Source organism: Mastigoproctus giganteus, chromosome 5, assembly GCF_048544385.1.
Source record: "Mastigoproctus giganteus isolate SK-2022 chromosome 5, ASM4854438v1, whole genome shotgun sequence".
NCBI classification, from domain to species: domain Eukaryota; kingdom Metazoa; phylum Arthropoda; class Arachnida; order Uropygi; family Thelyphonidae; genus Mastigoproctus; species Mastigoproctus giganteus.
In genome coordinates this window covers 180,948,119-180,969,634 of record NC_143579.1, presented here as the reverse complement: position 1 = coordinate 180,969,634, position 21,516 = coordinate 180,948,119, and the positions used below count along the sequence as shown (strand labels likewise).

The following is a 21,516-nucleotide window of genomic DNA, read 5'->3' as shown; positions in this document are numbered from 1 at the left end:
CCATATCCAAATTTGCCCATTCTTATCTGATGCCAGCTATATTTAGGCTATCTTTGCTTCTGGCTTTCGTGTAACTCATATATATATACAATGTCTGCAACTTTATTAAGTACACCCCTGCTGTGCAGACAAATGGCTTGTCCCACAATGTTGCAAGTCACATGACCACAGTTGTGGATATAAATGCAGCAGAACAACCTTTCTAGTATCAGTTAAGCGTACAAACCGTAGCAAGAATGGGGAAAAGGAGTGATCTAACGGACTTCGAAAGTGCCAAGGTAGTAGGTGCAAGACGTGCTGGACAAAGCATCTCTGAAACGGCAGTTCTCCTGAACTTTTCACGCACCACAGTTTCAAGGTGTATCGAGAATGGTGTAACGAACAGAAAACATCCTCTCAACGGCACTCCTGTGGAAGAAAATCGCCTGTTGATGACAGAGGTCAGAGGAGGATGGCTAAAATTGTGCAAGCAAACAGACGGGCCACAATGCTGCACATCACGTCAGAATACAACCTTGCTGCGCAGAACAAAATATCGCAACGGACCGCTAGTCGCACTTCGTCGCGAATGGGCTACAACAGCCGACGGCCACATCGCGTACCTTTGTTATGAATGAAGAACAAGAGAGCACGCCTCATGTGGGCACAGCAACACTAGCACTGGACTATCGAGGATTGGAAAACAATTGCTTGGTCTGACGACTCGAAGTTCCTGGTGCATCATGTTGATGGAAGGCTCAGAATTTGGCGAAAACAACATGAATCCACCCACCCGTAATTTCTGACGACTACTGTGCAAGGTGTGCGGAATGTTTTCTTGGCACTGATACCCATAGACTCACATCTGAATGCCACATCGTACCTAAACATCGTTTCTGACCAAGTGCATCCGTTCATGTTGACAGTTTATCATCAGTCAGATGGTTACCTCCAACAGGATAATGCGCCGGTGCACAAAGCCCGAATCACTATGGAATGGTTCCAGGAACATGACAATGACTTTTTTTTTTGCTGCAGTGGCCCACTCAGTCTACGGATCTCAGTCCTATTGAACATCTCTGGGATGAGCTGGAAAGGGCTGTTCGCTGCAGGCCTACACCTCCGTCGAACCTCAGGGAACTGCGTGACACACTCATAACTGCATGGTACTCCATTCCTGCACAACGTTTTCAGCATCTTGTTCAATCCATGCCTAAACGAATTCAGGCTGTTTTTAAGGCTAAAGGAGGCTCAAAACGCTACTAGGTAGGTGTACCTAATAAAGTGGCACAGTGTATATATCTGAATTAAGAAATATTATTTCAGACGCTTTTGCCATTTGTCATCCTGCTAAGCTTCTTGATCATTAGTACCTCTTTCGGGAAATTTCTCTTACATGTGACTTAAATTTCAACTATGCAAAATCTGCTTTGTATTCGAAAATTCTGGCACAAATGATTTCCTTAACTCAACAACAAAAATTTAGTGGAATTTTGTGTCTTGACAAGAGGAGCTGATATTTAAATAAGTTTCGCTTCAATGATACTCAATTAAATACGGTTCCACTTCAATTTAGACAGAAATGCAACAGCACAATCAAATTATTCCTGCCAAAACAAGTTGAATTTGTCGTAGATTTTGAATCTTGGTATGACGTACGTGATAGCTCGACATTTTTTTAAAGACTCAATTACAAAATCTTATGAAAAAAATCAATCCATTAGATGCCTGTTATTATATGCAGATGAACGAATATGGTGAAGACAATAGGCGCATATGCTAAGAAAACTAAATTTCTGATTTATATAAAAAAAATAAATAAAAAAAAAGCAAAGGCTCTTATGCGCGAACCGAAAACATTTCGTTTCTGTGCATCCGCCATATTGCACATTCATTCCTCCAACTAGCGACGTTATCAGACAATATCCAGTGCTTCAGCTACAATATAAATGTTTACATTATGAAAGAAATAATAAATAATAATTGCCTTATTTATATTGGTCCGATTTTTTTCATGAAAATTCAACCACTGATAGTCAAGTTATTACATGCGGACGGAGGGACAAAGAAATAATAATTGTCGCACTTTTATGATCTGATTTTAATGAAATTTGTGAGGTTCCAACAAGCCGTTCTAATAGAGCAAAATGTAAAATTTCATGAAAATCCATCCTCTGGGAGTATTGCATGTGGCCCGAAAACAAAGAAATAATAATTATAGGATTTTTATCGATCCGATTTTAGTAAAATTTGAAATGGCTCAACAAATCTTTTTAAAAGCCCAAATAAAATATTTAATGAAAATCCGTTCACTGAGAGTGACAACAGACGAAAGAAGACAATAGGCCGTTATGCATAATATGCTAATGCTCCTGAAAATGATTTTAGATCGCAGGCTCTAGCTATACTCAGCTGTTTATTGTTATTACATTTTTCGGGTGGGGAAGATGTTTGATTGTTTCCAATTTGCACAGAGGTCTCTAAAGCCATAAGGTGTGTGTGTGTGATTTTTGGTTTTAAATTTCAATATTCATTGTTGAGTAAATATATCATGAGTGAACGTATCTTATACAGTTATTTGTATTTCACTTCTATACTTGTTTGTATAGTTGTGTTCGCATATTTATGTACTATATTTGTATGCTATGACAATTTTCTCACAATTGTAAAGTTAGTGTAATGTGTGATGATAAATAAATAAATATACTGTACTGTACTGTATACGTGTCCATCTAAAGGAAGTTTATGTTGTTTCATTCATTTGTTTCAGCTAAATCCAGAGTATGGCCAGTTGGTGAGAAAGGTAAGTAAAATCCCTGAATTATATTTACCATACAATAATATTACAGATTATTCCGTAAAAAACAGAAAGAGAGGCATCTGACAAAAAAGGAAAGGGAGGATCAAGGCATGAATACTCATTGAGTAGCTAGCAGTGCCGGCCACAAGCATGTTCAACCAGTTCTGTCGAAAAGGGGCCCCCGCGCTCAAATGGTCTAAATAATAATATCATCCGCGTCTTTTCCGCATTTCTGTCAACGAGCCTACCCTGTCTTATTATCTATTTACCCACATTATCGTCACTCCAAGAGCGCTTGCGCGAGTCGACTTGAAAATTGCTAGAAGTAGAGCGTGTACTTCATTCTCAATGTGTATGTTTCGTTTGATATCGAACATAGGACGCTATTTAAAAATGTAATTTTTATGTTATACTCACTTTCAGTAATATCTGTATTGTTTTTAGCTTCTGGAGGTAAGGAAATAACAAACAGGGTTCCGCAAGTAATTCTGTAACAGGATCCACAAATCAAATTTTGGGGCCGGCCCTGGTAGCTAGATTGCTGTTTTTTTTTTTTTTTTTTGTTAGTTGTTGGCGCATCGGCTTCTGTGGCCATAATGCACCTCCCAAGGTTTTTGCACTACTCTGATCCAAGCCCAAGGCGGGATTCGAACGCGCGACCTTTGGGTTGCCAGGCAGGCACTTTACCCACCCGGCTAGCCCGGTCGGCAGATTGCTGGTGCCACGTGACTCCACATATGCCTATCTTTAAGACCTAATCCCAAAGATTACTTTGAGATTATACTATCTTTGGGATCGTGAAATATTACTGCATTTGTATTGCAGTAATTGGGCTGATCCTCGAGATCAGTTGAAAGCCTGGCAAAAAGGAAACTTTTTAATACTGAACTTCAATATCAGTAGGTTGCATCTTTCAGAAAAATGAAGGAAGGTTGAGTTAGATAAGGAGTGTATAAATTCCAAACTCGGCGAACAACGCAATTCGGCGAGTTTGGAATTTAATTATGAAGGAATGATGGAAAGTGTCAGATGTTCTAAGTGGTTATGGAGAAAGCATCGAAATGGTGGATTTCCGATTTTGACAAACAGTGGGCATGTAAACACTATACTATGGAAACAAAGTGGAGAAAAGAAATTAAATTTGACAAAATTGGGTGTTCAATTAACTTACTTTCTTTTTGTCTTTCAGATAAGACTTAAGGATTTTTTAGGATCGCCATTCTGTATGTGAAGGCAATTTCTATTCTATGGTGTATGTCCATTTTAACACTTGTTTGGAGATATCCGAGTTCAAATCCGTAGAAGTATGGAGGAATTCTTAAAGTCCCTTCGCTCCGTTATTAGCCCGTGTCAGGTGGAAGAACTTGTGGGAGTTTTCTCACATTCCAAGCGTGCTCTTGGCAAATTACTTGATTACAAATGTAGGTTTCCACAACTTGGTCATTAACCCGTAAGAAAAAAAAAAACACAGTGGAGTGTACATGTAAGATGTGAGCAGAGTAAATTTGAGATTTGCACAGGGATATTTTTCTTTTTTTTTTTTTTTTCTTTTTTTAAAGAAACAAGACTGAACTTATTGTCATTTATTAACTACTACGCTGTATTCTTATCCAAAAGTGACATCCATTAAATCTGAGATATCGACAAAAATATCTAACAATACTGTTATTAGACTCATTTCATGCGGAGGATCCTGAGAGAAGGCCACCATGCCCCATTTCGTCTCTCTAAAGTATCCCAGACATAAACAATCCGGTACAGATCCCGAGATCCAGTTAATCTTTCCATTCGAAGAATTGCTTCACTTTGATGAAGGAATCCATCGACCAGCTAAGCATTATAATCCAGAGAAGAGCATTATATAGGCTATGAGAAAAATTCAGCGTTTATAGCACCTCTGAAAAGTTTTATACATTATCGAAAATCTCTTTGAGGAGCCAAGATGTAGAGTGGTGTGGCCATCCGTCATGATATCTCCACAGGCCATCAGACCACCACCAAGATAATGGTGCCCTTTCACTGATGTGAAAGGGCACCACTGATGTGAAAGGGCACTGGTGCCCTTTCACTGAAGAACGGGAGCATAGTCTACATTCTCTCCAGATGAGAACACCTCCATAATCAGTTTCTATACTGAATCTTAACACATTTGTAAAGAAATACTGTCTCATTGATATTTCTTACAGAGATGGCATTGTTTATATGAAGTCAGACGAGCTCCTCTGTGGAAGCGGATAAGTGGAACGAACGTAAGCGTAGAATCCTATTACCTAACACACAGTTTGCCTTGAAGCTGTCATTCTTGTGGTCGCGGAGAGCTTCCGTGACGCCTTATTGCGTCTGTAAATTGCATACATGTGTTCTGTGGTATTTTCTGTTTTGCTGGACGAAAAACCTGAGTTGAGGGAGAAAAAAAACCATGCTACCATCGCCTGAGACCGATAAACTCAGCTATGTTAAGAAAAATGCCCATAAAAATTCCTTGCGTCATTGACTGGATATGAATGCAGGTCTTTTCCAGCCGATGTGGGAAGGACGACGATTCTACCAACTGTGCTTTACACGAGTACTGAAAGTTTCAATCTCACTGCGATAGCCGGACAGCGATTATCCAGAAATGTTGTTACTGTTGGCCGACCTTGAACTTTCCTTTGAGACACCTCTCCTGTCTTCTGGCCTCGTTCTCCGGTAACTTATTCGACACAATACATGGCGGTCTTATTTGGAGAGGTCTGGATTTGATTCTCGTAAACGACTTGGAAAACTTTCTCAAGTTCTCTTCAAATGAGATTATACTGTAGTTATAATGATCTAACTACAATATAATGAGATTATATTGTAGTTAGATGATCTTAAGTGGAGGCAGTAGGATTCCCTTCTAAAGAGCTTTTCAGTCAGGGCTGTAGCTTGCCGATCTTATGAGGAGGAGGTAGTGTTCCTCCGTGAGTTATGCCGGGGTTTTTCAACCTACACAACGTGCAAATCGGCCCGTGAACACACTTATACAACGGAGCAATATAGTCTAAGTCGCTGATGCTCCAAAAACAAAACAATATAATAGTGTAACATATAATTAGTCTAACTGTGCTGCTACACTAAACTAGTTTCTCATGAACTTGTAACTGTTTTTTCACAGCACGTTCAAGCCTTGCATGAGTACCTGCTCCGTCTTGGAATGGATGAAAGTGCTTCAGACTTAAAATTTCTGAATGGACTTATGACGTCATTACAACTGCATTCTAAATGTTCTTTAGAACTTCAGTTAGACTACTATTGCACGATTGCCAATCAAGTAGTAAGTAAATGTTTAAATAATTTTAATCTAGTGTTCATTACTATCATATTATCTTATTTCCCACTTGTATCCTATGTCTTAGAAATAACGACATTCAAGTATCATGTATTACAAAGATCAATATTTAAGATCTGTTACGTTGCTTATAAGTTATAAACGATCACATTTTACTACTTCCCATCATCACAATACATAACTGTGGAACTGTAAGTGTCTAGAGTTCCGGAGTAGAAGATTGGTCAACACGATACATTGCTGCCTACCACCCCTTTGGAGAAATCTGGGTACGATTCCCGTCTGTGACTAGAGGAATTTTTTAGTCCTCTCCAATTGGGAGTGTAATTATCCGATCTGGGACGAAGGATGTAAGGTTTTACCGCCTGCATAACATATAAATCGGCATAAGTACACACTTTATACTTGATTGTATGGCCCGTATTTGAATTAATCACTTAACACAGAAGGGGACCAAAGTGAGAGATGCTACGAAAATAAGCGGAATTTAGCATTAGTAGAGGCATATGATTCAAGAAAGCAAGCTTATGCAGCATCAGCCAAAAAAAAAAAAAAAAAAAAAAAAAAACCACTTCCACTTCACCCCTCCGTTCGTTCGAAATACCTGTCCAGCTGAGCCTTAAATTTCTTCCTATCCACAGCCGCAGTTGTGTGATTTTCATGCCATGTGCAGGGAATATAAAAAAAAAAAAAAAATGGCATAACGTCAGCGCACAGCATATGGGGGTGTGTATGTGTTTTATAGATCAGTAGATTTACCTTACACTGATCAGATCAAATCGATTTTGCTCCCCTACACAAACCTGTTGTAGTGTTGAGATAGATATACAACGGGGCATTATGACAACGCCAACTTACGGCCAGAGCCCCACGCTGCATCGCAACTTCGTAAGCCCATAAAGTTTAAACTTTCATAGAACTTAATACTACAGCAGTATTTGTCTTTTTCTCTTATATGGAGAAAAATTACTTCAAGTCATTTTTCCCCATATAAGAGAAAGTAGGATTAAAATATAATTTAATGTTTAAAACAGAACTCCCTACAATCACTTTAAATCGTTTAGCACACTAGAGCCATCGCTTATATGGTGGCATACACGGCCAAAACAAAGTAAACATGAGAAAAGACTTTCGGCTTTAAAATGTGCAGTAAACAATGAGATTCAATAATTATAAAACTGACAGTTTAGCCGGATAGAAAAGGGCTACCAATCAAGAGTAACAGTTCTCATTGGACATTTTTGATGGGTAAGGAGGGGGTATGATATTCAGAATATAAAATATATGCAAATTTTTCTGCGTAAATCGGTGTGTAGAATCCAGTTAGGTGTGACAGAGTTAGGAGTTGATTTTGAGGAGTGAAGATATAGTTTTAAAATGCGCATATCGCGTATAGGGTAGGCCCGTCCAATCGGTCTTCCCCACGTAAAAAAAAGAAAGCAAAACTTAAATTCTAACAGTGAATGACAGGGTTAATGGTTAATAGTGAATACAACAAGTCGGTTAAAGCACGCAGTGTGTTACATTTCAGGCGCATTCAACTTTTTTCTTAAGTTAATTTAATTTTTTTCTTTTTTGGTGATAGTAGTGAAAGTAAATATAGTTAACTCCTTATCAGTTAATTAGTAAGAGATTATAACTTAATAAAACACTTAATAAAATAACACTTAATAATCTATACTTTTATGTTATCTAAACTTCGCTTTCAGTTTAATTACAACTGTATGATATTTATACTCTTCTCCCATATACTTTTAAGTCCCTTTTCTCTCTTTATATATATACACACTGAGTGATCATTGAATTATGACCACCTACCTAATCCTTCGTAGGTCCTCCTTTTGCCCTCAGTACAGCAGCCATCCGATGTGGCATTGATTCAACAAGATGTCGGAAGCGTTCGGGATGTATGGCCAACCAAGCTGTGTGTAATGCGGTCAGCAATGCAGGTATGGAGGTGATTGGTGTATCCAGACGCCCGATATGCCTTTCCATAGTCCCACAAGTGCTCTATGGGATTGATATCGGTACAGTTCGGAGGCCAATCGATATGCTGGAAGTCAGAACTGTGTCCTCAAACCATTCCTGCACAACAAGTGGCCGATGGCTCGGCGCATTGTCATCTTGGAAGACACCATCGCCATTCGGGAAAAAGTGTAACATAGCCGGGTGTACACAGCCAGCAAGCAGTTGACGATAGCGGAGACCACTGATACGTTGTTCCACATGCAACAGGGGTCCAAGTTCCTGCCAGTGAAACATGTCCCACACCATGCGCCAAATCCGTACACGACCATCCACGGTGTGGCGTAAATAACGTGACTCATCTGACCAGCATACCTTCTTCTAGTCTTCTAACGTTCAACTTGCATGCGCTTTGCATCAAGTGAGTCTTACGCCGATGAACCTTGGTTAGGAAAGGATGCCGTAGGGGGGGGGGGGTCGTCTGCTGGTATAGACCATACGTTCGAGTGTACGACGCATGGTCATGCCAGATATTGTTCCGGGTTGGCCCATGTTGTATTGGGTAGTCAACTCTTCAACAGTGCGTCGCCTGTACGAGTCGTCTGACCCGGCGCTCACCTCTAACATCAACCTTTCGCTGTCCTTTACAGTTTTGCCGTCGGGTCGTTGTTTGACTATTTTAACGCCAGTCCTGGTACACTTTAACTACAGCGACTCTCGAACACCCCACCAGTTCAGCCGTTTGGGAAATCGAGGTACTAGCTCGTCGAGCACCGACAATCTGTCCTTTACCAAAGTCCGATAAATCCTTCCTTTTACCCATCACGCTCAGAATTTTACTACCTACTGAACCACTGACACCTTATCTATGCTACTTAGGTCGACTAACTCCGCACTCTCGTACCTCACGTGGTCAACGGGTCGTATTCAGTTTTCATAGGGGTGGTCATAATTCAGTGATCACTGTGTGTGTGTGTGTGTGTGTGTGTGTGTCTTAACAAACGATACCACATTCATGAGCCTGAATGCTAGAGCTAATAATAACGCATTTATTAAAACTACATTCGAAACACTACATAAAAGAGCAGCCGAGAAGGAAAATATGGCAAGAGGCAGTTGACAGCCGGAATAGTCAACTAAGACTTCCAGTGGCGATCTGTTGCTTATTGCGAATCAAGAGCATAACATAAGTGTACTGAAATTGCCGGGTTAAGCCCAAGTGTCAAATTCTGTTAGTCAGAAGAACTGTAGATGTGAAAATATGATGGTCTGCAGAGAGGATGAAGTGTTATTATGCTAGGAGGACGATGTTCGAACGATGCATATTAGCATTAGTTGAGGCATATGATGCAAGAAAGCAAGCTTATACAGCATCAGCCAAAAACAAAAAAAAAAAAAAAAAACTTCCCATTTACCCATCCGGTCATTCCAAATTTTTGTCCAGTTCAGCCTTAAATTTATTTATGCTATCAACTTACACAACAACAGATGCAAGTCTGTTCCAGCAATCAATTACCCGCTATCTAATGGTGCCATGTGGTGTTAGTCATAGATTAAATAATGTACTAATGTAATTGGAACACTCTAATACAGGGGTCTGCAACCTGAGGCTCTGGAGCCACATCCGCCTCTTTTAGCATGTAATTGCGGCTCTTTTAACCCACATGAAGCACAATTTGAAATGGAGTTAAGAGTATTCAAAAATCAAGAACATGTGGAGTGCAAGACTAAAATGCCTTAAAACTGAAATTGAGGATTTTGAGAGGCAAAAGGCTGCCCTTGCAATTCTACTCAAATGGACGGCGATAGATGAGTTGAAAAGGCAGGACCAAATTGTGTTCGATGCGTGAAGGACACGTATATAAATTTGAAAATATTTTTTTTTGTGTTTGGACTTCTCTCAGTTTTTGGTTCAATGAATTTCTGAGGGCAGATATTTTCGAACATGAACTACTGTATATTAAAAATAAATCAAGAAACCGTCTGAACAATGCGAGTCTCAGCATGTTTAAAGATGAAAATACGGCATACTCCCCTGATGTTGAAAGACTCGCTCAAGAAGTTCAACAGCAAAAGTAACATTAATTCGTAACCTAAATGGACATTTGTTACCTTTTTTTTTCAGTATTAATAAATAATATTTCAAAAAATATATATATTTTTAATAAAACACCTTCCCACTCTATTCCATTTCTTTAAAAAAAAAAAAAACCCACTCCTCCCACTTTTTTTTTTTTTTTTTTTTTTTTTAATTAGATCAAAAATGGCTCTTCACTCAAAAAAGGTTGTCGACCCCTGCTCTAATACCACGTGAACGAGTTTTTCGTTACATTATTTAATAAAATTGTAGTATAGTACAGAGTTTCCCAAACTTTTATGCCTTGCAAACTCTCCCTAAAACGCTTCCATCTTTCAAAACAAGTGCAAATAAACAGATTTGACATAAACTTTAGCTATGAGTATATAATACTTTTATAATTTATCACATTTAATCTCAAAGACTGAAATAAAATACTTTTCGTACCTGGATTAGTGGATAATTTGTCTATATTTCTTTAAAAAACCGCTTCATAAAAACAACACCCGCCTACCAAAACAATCAAGTACGCTCTCAACAGGGAGCAAGCCACACGTCTTGAGAAGCCCTGGTATAGTATATTCCTTCATGGTACTACTACACAGAACAGTTGCAAGCTCTGAAACCAGCAGATTAAAAACTGTGACAAATGTGCAGTGGCAGATAAAATTAAGATAACAGCGTTTTTGATCAATATCTTAATTGTAGCAGTAAATATAAAGGTGAAAACACGTTTGCATATAAAATTAGTATTTATACGTAATTTTACACGCAAATTCCAAATATCCAGTGAAACTGGTTGCATTACAACATCCAAATTATTAAAGCTGGCATCTTGGAAACCGCGTCGCTTCAAAACCATCACATTAGAAGGGAGGCTGTGAAATCGTGACCAAGTGAGCAGATTCACTACGAGAAAAAGGCTGAAAAAGGATGACTGAATGCATCGAGAAACCAAAGATTTTTCAACATCAGTTTCAAAATACGGAACCACTGCTTAGAGACAAAACAAGTATTATCCTCATGACAAAGCAAAATGATGAGAAAATGTGCTGGCGCTATCAGCTTCTTCGGAAAGGACAATTTCGAGGGCCACGGCGACACGAAGGCTTAACGAGAATCGATATGCAAGAAGGCCAGTGGTCTACGTCCACCACAGGCGAGTCACCTTCAACCACAAGCAAGTCGTCTCAACTGATATCACCAACATGTCAACTTGAAAGGATGCTCATATCGACCATGTACTTCCAATATCAATTCAGCCTATAACTACATTTCAGATGTTATTTGATCTTCAAACAAGAGAGCTATGATGGTGGAGGTCTGAAATGGTATTATATATCAGCAATCATATTCTTTTCTTGTGTTCAAAAGATCCTGAAACTCTATGTGTGAATTTATACGAATGTTGGCCCTAATTTCTGTTTATGGAAGAAAGTTTGTTCCCTCCTTTGAATTCAGCTAGAAACCGAAGATAACAAAAAATAAGAGTAACCAGCAAGGTCTGATGACTTCGCTGATTTTATTCCCTCGAACAGGTATAGAATAATCTTGCAGGAACAAGATTTGATGAAATTAGATCTCGTGGGGCGGTAGGATTTGTTGCTTCAATCTTTGGTAGAAGTTTAAAATTGAGTATTGGAGGCAATGTGAAACTGGTCAAGCAGTCAGAAAAACTTATACTTTATATTGACTTCTAAATATCTATATTTTTGCTCTGTTATTGCCAGTACACAGATTATTCATTTTAATCATGTATTGCCAATGACGAATTGCATCTCTATACAAATTTTATTGATATTTTCCTCATAATAAAATAATTATTAGTGTTTGAAATGATTAGCTTAATTAGCTGCTCCGTCAGTACATTTCTAAAGTTAAACACTTGTGTTCAAATCCTCACTTTTTATTATATGCAAGTAATTGAAACTGAATTCATGAATTACTGGCGATCATTTAACGATACTTCGGTATCGTAGGTACTATAGGTGCTTAATGTTTGAGAACATTCACAAAAAAAACCTACTCCCAAAAGTTGCTTTATTGCGCGAATAGCACCACGTTTTATTATATGCAACCATTCCTAGTGGAAAATGTGCACATAGTGTCCCCCACTAACACATCAACACGTAAGGCGTCGCACTGTTCGTTTGTGATCATTCGCGTATCAGTCCGATTCAAATAAAAAGAACGATGTTATACTAACAAACCATCAGCATTTCACAATCTTCGTTTGTACTACGACAAAAAAAAAAAAGGGAGCAAACCCAACTGGCTAATAGTGGAGGGTGTAAAAAAGTCCAAGAACTTCTCAAAATTTTCTTGTAATTCACGATATATGTTAACAAGAACCATGCCTGCATATTTAAATTTAAACACCACACGAAGAGTTTGGCTACAAACTAGAGTCCGTGATGAATTATGGTGAATATTATTTGCTCTTAGTGTGTTGGTCTGGAAAGCAGCCACCCGACTGACAAAACCAGCTGACTTTTGAGGACATATACCATTAAAATGGAACACTTCCAAAATTCATTACGTACAGTGGATTCTAATTTTAACTCCTACTTTATCCTACTGGCAGACGATATGCTTTTAGCGCAAAAATGCAATGACCTGCATAAAAAAAAAAAAAAAAAAAAAAACTGTAAATCCCCTCACGCAAGGTAGATGCGCATGCTTTAACAGTATCGGCAAATGGATGATATAGCTTCTTTTTTTTTTTTTTTATTTCTTCTTAAACTAACAGTTATTGTAAATATAAATGGGCAAGATTCAGTCTTTGCAATAAGCAACAAATACAAAAAACAAAATAAATTTTAATAGGAAAATCATTGCCGCCCCAGTAGTTCTGCAGATAACTGGAGTTGCACACCCAATGACAAAACACTGAAAGAACGCAAAATAGATACGGAAATTTTGTAAAACTCTCGTGAAATGATGTAACATATTCGCAAGAGATGCCACTGACGTCTCTCAGAGTTTTCTGTCTGGTTTTTATTATCTATCTATCTATACATTAAAAAAAAAGTTTTCCTCCTAGTGATATTTATTCGAGCCAATGGGAGAAGAGGGCAAGGCAATTACCTCACTACAAATGCAATTAATTATTGACAACTGCTTCCATAACGTACACCAACGTCGTGCACGTGATTCTCTGTCTAATATTTGATGTTCCACTGTAAAGTTTTTTGTAAATTGAATTAATGAAAATTATATATTTGATATTTTCCTCATAATGAAATAATTATTAGAGTGTTTGAAATGATTAGCTTAATTAGCTGCTCCCTCAGTACATTTCTAAAGTTAAAATGGCTATAATATATAATTATATATTATATGGGGTCAATATTTGTAAATATTGACCCTAGAGGCTTGGCCTTAGAGGACTTTATCCTATCTTTTAATCTTTGTGTCCAAAACTTATCCGACACACCTCCCACCTTCTCCACATCCAAAGGAGAATCTAATTTCGACGTAACCTTAACATCTGCTGAAATGGATGGTTTGATTGTGGACTGGGATGTAATTCCAGGACTTATTAATAGTGACCACCAGGCTATTATTTTCGGGGTCTCATCTAGACACACTTGCATTGATGAACAACCTAAAGATTTTCGACGATTTTCTGTGAAGTCGACAAAATGGAACAAATTTAAAGGAGTACCTAAACGCTATCCTGACACGGGATATTCAACACGCCTTAAACTCAATGACAGCACTCGAATATGTCAACTTTATCCAGACTCATCTTTTCCTTGCTATGCAATACACCAACAAAAGAAAACAGTCCAAGAAACCTTTTGTCCCATGGTGGACGCCTGAACTGTCACACTTACGAACACAAGTCCTTCCAACGAGAAGGAACCTTCAGAGAAACAGACATCTGTCAAATGTGGATGTGCAGACTTACCAGGAAATTTATGGAAATCTCAGGAAAAGATACCATAGGAAGATTGCCAATTCCAAGAGGAGTTGTTGGCAAAACTTAGTTAAAGAAATAGGGAACACGGAACCGTGCGGTTTAATTTACTGTATTACAAAAAATAAAATGATTGCAGGAGACGTGTATAATACTGTTATGGAGCAAGGGCAGGAAACAAAAGTGACTGGATTTCCACAATAAGGTCTATTGTCTCCAACCTTTTTTCCCTTTGGACTCCCCTGAATTTGATACACCAGAAGAACAAGAGATAAGACACAGTAATGAAATATATAGTGACCCTATGGACATCGTTCCCTTTACCCTCTTGGATCTTGGTGCTGCTGTTAGTAAACTAAACAGTAAAAAATGTCCTGGGATTGACCTTATTGAGAATGGTGTTATTCTTAAATTTTTTGACCTGTTTCCGCAAATTCTGTTAAATCTTATGAACAAGTGTCTCCTTGAGGGTATTTTTCCAAGGCAATGGAAAGTGGCTTTGCTGAAAATTCACAAGCCACGGAAACCAACATCCAATCCCCGTGCTCACAGACCAATTTCATTGCTTGGAAATCTCGGAAAACTCTTTGAAAGACTTCTAGCCCCGAGACTCCATAAGACGTTACGTGAGAAACTACTTTGTTTTAACCTACAATTTGGCTTCAAAAAAGGGAAATCTACATAGGAGGCCATATCTGCTCTAACTACTTATGCTCGGAATTCTACTTCAAAGAATGTTTTGGCTGTGTTTGTGGACTTCGAGGGTGCTTTCGACTCCCTTTGGTGGGGAGAGTGCTCTCGAGTCCTTAAGAGTTGCTAATTGTGGTGATTATACCTACAAGGTCTTAAGAACTTATTTCAGTGATCGTATCATAAAGGTAATTGCAAAGCACCTGACATATAGTTCCCCTATATCCATAGGATGCCTTCAAGGATCGGTGTTGGGGCCTCTCCTCTGGAATGCAGTTCTAGACAAATGGCTTTTGAGAGATCATCAAGGTGTACTTAAAATTGCATATGATGATGACTTAGTAGTGGCCATCGAGGGGAGATCCAGAACGGTTCTTGAGGAGTGTATGCAACCAATTATTGACGATTTGGTAACATGGACGAATACAAACAAATTAAAAATTTCACCAATAAGATGACTTTTAGCAAATCACTTCAACTATAATAGACCTCCTAGGATCCTTCTTAATAACATACAGATACCATATGTCTCTCAGACTAAATATTTAGGAGTTATATTAGATGATAGATTAAGTTTTCAGTCGCATGTTTCAAAACTGAAGAACAAAATTCGAAATTTTACTGCCTCAGTGGTTAGGATCTCTAGGAAATAATGGGGTCTTATTAGGAAGACATTATCATTGTATTAAAAGACGATCTTTTTTCCTGTAGCTTCTTATGCCGCCAGCATTTGGCATCAAAATATTACCAAAGTCAAGATAAAAACAAAGCTAATATCCTTGCAAAGATCCGTCTTACTGACCATTCACCGCATTCCAAGAACTACTTTTAACAATGCCTTGCAGGTTTTGGGAGGAGTAATACCACTTGACCTCTATATCATTTATCGAGGAATGTTGTACAATCTCAAAAAGGGACTTTCGATCACAGCGTACGGAATAACAACCGACCCCGAAAATAACATAAGCAAGAAAATGCTAGCATTTGGAGTGAATTAACTGGAATTTGGCAACGCAGATGGGATGAAAGCCAATTTGGTCTCATCACTAGGAAATATATACAAAAGGCTGACTATCTAACATCCCCAGCTATCAACTCATGGTTTACGCCAAATATGTAACATTCCTATCTGCTCACGGGGCACAGCTCCTTACAGGCTAAGCTCTTTGAACGTGGACTCGAACCTGATCCATACTGTACATGTAATGACCTCGAAACTTGGATACATGTTCTCTTATTTTGTCCGGAATATAAACAATTTATACAGACTTTAGTTGGTCTTGTTCCAGAGTTAACAAAAGAAAACGTCATTATTCTTGTTGAGTGTGCCAACTTTAAAGCCCTTCAAGATTTTGCTACAAATGTTTTCAAGAAGCGGCTTCAACTAAGATCCCTGGCTCTCAGAGGATGTAATTAAGTGATCTCCTCAACTTCTTTTTCTCTTACTCTCTTTTTTTTTTTCAATAAGGATTTTATTATTCATTTTTTAATAACTATTTTCATTTTATTTTATTTTTTTTTTTTTTGCTCGCTCCCAGATGTGGGCTACCTGGGAGAGAGATTGCGGGCACCCACTAGTATTGCACTACCTCCAGTGGGTGCGAGATTTCGTGCTTTTCGCACATCACAGGTGATAATAGACCCAGGCCTGGATTGTAGTGCCAGGCAGCAGCTGCCCAGCTGCTGCCTGACTCCTCATCGCTTTAGTTGAAACATTCTCTTCATGCTAATCGAATATACAACTAATATACTCTTTGCATATTCCTTGGGCAACTTACCTCAGAATTCTTTATTCGAGATTTTGATTTACCGTAAGCGAATGGATAAATTTCCAAACTAAATGCAGATTCATGAAGTGTTTCAAGAAATATATGGCAAATTACATTTTTATATGTACTCATGGAATAATTACTTGCTATATTAGCACTAATAACTTACTGTAATTTATAATACATATAATGTAATTTTTAAAATAAATATCACTACTGTTTGAAAGAAAATACGACTTAAATACTTTCTGTTACGGCATTAATGATATGGAAGCTTTCGCATACTATGGAAGCATGGTAAGTGAAGTTATACAAGGAACTGGATGTTGATAAAGGAGAACAATCAGAAAAAGGGTGGTTGGAAACGAAGGGCTAGGGGTCCGTATAGGATATTGGAAAAATTATACAAATTTGTATTATCTGATGTTACCTTTCAGGTAAGAGAACTCGGGCGAAACGGGGAAACGGAGAAAAATTAAATAAATGGATGAAAATAAAAGTTACTCAGGGTCTGAAGCTACCTACCCAGAAAGATACCCTCACATCTCGTAGAATGCATGTGGAGAACAGACTGGGGTCTAGACTCAATATCCACTCCTCACCTAGCGAATTTCCTACGTGTCAGTCTAGTTGGAATGATACATATCCGTGTGCTATTCGTCTGGAGAGGCCTGGGTTCGAATCCCCTCCATGACTGGAGGAAATTCAAGTCTTCTTCATTCGAGTCGGTAATTAGGCCATGTCAGTCGGAGGGAATATGGTTTTCCTCGAAAGTTATACCGGTTTTTTTTAGCCCGCAAAACTTGGCGAGATGAAACTGATTAATATAATAATATTAGCGTTGTCTTGAAAATCATGCTTCGTATTAATTCTTATATAAGTAGAAGAAACGAAGAATATATTTCCATGAAGGAAATGTATTCTTCGAATTTCCTGTAAAGTACTACTACATTGAAATTGTGTGTCAGTAAGCTGATTCTAAAAGCAAGAAAATTATCATTGGCCATTACATAATTTTCTTATTTCCTGTGCTGACAGTAATTTCCATATACTGTGTTCACAAAAATAATTCAACAAGCACGAAAACTACAATCACGCACCCACGTATGTGATAAAGGCGTGACATTAACTTTGACTAGGAAAATTAGTTTCTCTAAGCAGAGGTGCGTGCCTATGTTATAAAGATCAGGGTCGTCCCCCTTCCTTCATTAACAAGGTAATTATAGTGTACTCAGGAAAAGGTCCTCAGTCTAAAATGACTATTTTCACACGACACAACAGGGCTGAAAATGAATGTCTCCTCACTTAGTAACTACAGACTTAGACTTACTGTATATCATATTTACAGTACTGAGTATATATTCGGAATTATTACTTAGTGACACAGTTTTAAATCTCAAAGAAATTAGGGCAAGACTTCATTCTATGAGAGCAATATAAGAGAGACTCTTAAAAGGTTCGCGTCCTGAGTATGAAGGAATTATTTGAGGAATCTGGTAACAGCAATTTTCAACATGGTCCCCTTCGGAGTCAATACACTTTTGCCACCAATTTTGCAATGCGTTGATTCCAGCTGCGAAGAAAATTTTCTCTTGGGCCTCCAGCAATGACGTCACTGCTGGTGGGAAAATGGATGCCAGCCATGTATTTTTTTCAAATTACGAAAGAGGTGAAAGTTCGATGGTGCTAAATATGGAGGATAGTGAAAGCCACTTTCATGCAGTGCGGCCACAACAATGACAGGCTTATGAACAGGCGCGTTGTCCTGAGGGAACAGAGACTCCTTTCTGAGTTTTCCTCGGAGTTTGTCTTTGATATTTTCACGCCAACACCTTACATGATCTGTCTGAGTAATATGCCCCTGCGTCCCAAAATCCGATGCCATCACCTTGCCAGCAGAAGGAATCGATTTCTTAGGAGGGGGGAGAAGAGTTGTATTTTCGTTATTTGGACTGCTCCTTAGTCTCTGGCTGAAAGTGATGAATCCACGTCTCATTCGCGATGACAAACCTTGCAAGGAAATTTTCTGGATCTGCTTGAAAATGATGTGAATGTTCACTTGACTTGACAATCCTTGTGCGCTTTTGATCTGCTGTCCACAACTTTTGGATCCATCGTGCTGACACCTTTTTCATAGCGAGAACCTCTGTTATTATGCGTTATTCATGTTCACATGAGATGCCCAAGTCGCCGGCAATGTATACAGAACTGTAAATCATCGATCACTTATTACCAGATCATGCACACGGCCAACAACTTCTGGAGTGATGGACGTTGCAGGTATTCCACAGTGTGGGTCATTTTCAGGCTCACCTTCCCTTGTTTAAATTCTGCTGCCCACTTCTTAACCATGGAATAGGAAGCGGCATCCTTCCCAGTATTATAACTGTTGTAACCATATCTTCATAAATTTCCTGTAGCGTTTAGTCCCTTTTTATCCAAATACGACTGATTTTGTTCATCTTTCCTCATTCACACAACTTTGTTGACTTCAACACCTATAATTAAAGAAAGATGTTGAAAATGCACGAAATTTAGTGGGTTACTATTTTCAGTGTTATATATATTGAAGTACAGAAATTTTTAACGCTATACTACTACCCTTCCATACTCAGGCCACGAACGTTTCAAACGCGCTTCGTGCCTTTTCGTTTGGAAGTGCGTCTGTTATTGAAAGTTCGCAGTACAACACCAAGGTATAGTATCAACAGTATAGTAGTTTCCCCATTGCTCACTCGCTTTGAAAGGCTAAGCTCAAAACCCGTCAGAGAATGGAACATTCTTAAGGGATTCTCCAAATGAGGCTGTGGTTTGTCAATCTCAGATAAAGAGAGGTTCCCCCCCCACCCCGACATCTCTAGGTTTTAAGCCTAAATCATTTATTTCATATAAACGTGTGCAAAACAAGGGCCATGGCGGAGCGCCAGAATCAAAGGAGTCGATGAGCCAAAAAAAAAAAAAAAAAAAAAAAAAGAAGAAGAAGAAGAAGATAATTGCAGGATAAGAATGCAAATTGATTTATATCGATATATCATCCGAAAGCGTAATACCATCACCGATTTTAATCTACTTACATTCACAATGCATATATAAGTAGAAGGAAAAGTGAGATGAACAATGGATGGCGCTGATCGCTACTAAAATAAGTAGGTAAGAAAATAGCATATCGCAGGTGAAAAGGCATGTTTCGCGGCCGGTTTTACCAAGTAAAGCGAGCGCGTAAATCGTCTGTTTCCTCATACGACCACGAGATTCCAGCTTATGCGCGTGGCGTATCGCCCCACTATCACTTAAAAGACGGAGGACTATGGAAAAATTATCAAAGAGATGCGCAGCGTGATTTATCGGGCTCACAATACCGGTCAAAATCTTAATCACAATACCGGTCAAAAAAAAACATTTTTCGCAATAAATTTTTATGACAATTAGGTGCAATAAAGTAAGGAAAAAACAAATATTTAATTGAATTCACGTTTTAAATCAAACTTTTATTACAATAATAAATATTCTAGCAAAAATTATTAAACATACTAAATTCTAAAAACAAAAAAAAATAAGCATCCACACAACACTGTTGAGTTTCTCTTAAGAAACTCAACAGTGTTATCGTTTAAACTGGATCTAATTTTGGTATATATATTTAATTAGCGGCAGAAAACGTCCTTTTGGATTCTGTGCTGGTTGGTGTTTTGTACTGAGATAGTCGTAGACGAGTTGCAGTTTACCCCCAACCTTTACTCCCTCATTATCAAAAAATCTAATTTCCTTTTTATCAAAAATAAAAAATATTTCCTTTTTGAGGCACTATATCCGTATTAACGAAAGAAAGGGACTGACGGTTAAGCTTGGTGAGGGAACCAAATCTAAGTTGTGTGGGTGGGGAGTATTTATTTATTTCCCTGTACATTAGTATCGCCGTCAGTGGCCATTGTTATGATTTTCGTACAGCAGCTCCCCTCAAGCACTAAGCCCCACAAGCTACCTGACTGCGTTAAAAAATGAGAATTTCCAGGAGCTGAGGGATATTCCCCCCCACCCCCCCACGAGAATATATATTATACATGAGCTGTCAGTTTCTCAAGAGCAATGACACAAAAATAAACAAAAGTCATTTATCATAAAAATATACTTACAATACAATAACTGGTGTTTATTTACATCTAATCCATTCGTTTTTCTCATTTAATCTGTTAATATATGCTATCATTTCCATAAAATTTCTCTCAATTAATAATCTCAACTCTCTCTACAGCTTCAAACACTGAACTAGTTCAATCTTAATCACTTCCTCATATTTTTTTTAATCATCACTCTCTTCACAACAGCAATCCATAAGTCGCTAACTTAATACTAACGATTCCACGTAATCTCTCTTAATTTAGCAATATTAATTTTCTTTACAACTTCAACCAATAAACCAATTCAATACTAAACATTTCCTTATTTCCCGTGTTTCTTCACCTTCAACCTTACTCTAGATTAATCTCCCACTTTATCTAAATACCATTTCCAAAACAACACAGTTCAGAGGACTTACCTTCCTTTTCTTTCAAGGTGGAATTCCTTTGTGCAGGTTCCTTCCACTGAGTGCGGTGATGTCTCTCTTTCTCTTCTTAGCTGTATAGCTCTTCCAGTACTGTCCTATTTCGGAATTTCGAGAACAGTTCTCTGTTAATACTGAAAGAAATTACCGCAGCAGTAGTAGAACCCAGGACACCATCTGACTGACTTGTTATTCAACTTCCGGGTTAACTTCTAGCGCAGGAACATGTCCGGCGGAACCCTACACTGCTGGACACTCCCAGAACCAGATCGAACTGAACCCAGAACTACCACTGGAAGTCTGCAACCCCTCCGAACAACAACCACAAACCCCTCTTTTGTTGCGAGCACCTTATTTATTTCCTTCTCATTTATTTATTTATTGAATTGATTGCAAGTTAGAATCGCCCCTCGTACTATTTTATACGCGAACTTATGTGCAAACCCGAGAGGGGTTTGCAC

General features: G+C 38.4%; 1 protein-coding gene across 1 annotated transcript in view; it reads left to right on the top strand.

Moving 5' to 3' along the window:
- Positions 1–21,516, top strand: part of LOC150085892 (protein unc-13 homolog 4B-like) — a 145,968-nt gene that overhangs the window by 103,726 nt on the left and 20,726 nt on the right. The window contains exons 15-16 of the mRNA XM_090374285.1: positions 2,750–2,782; positions 5,916–6,074. Coding sequence (XP_090230411.1) covers positions 2,750–2,782; positions 5,916–6,074 — 192 coding nt within the window. The remainder of the gene's footprint in view (positions 1–2,749; positions 2,783–5,915; positions 6,075–21,516) is intronic.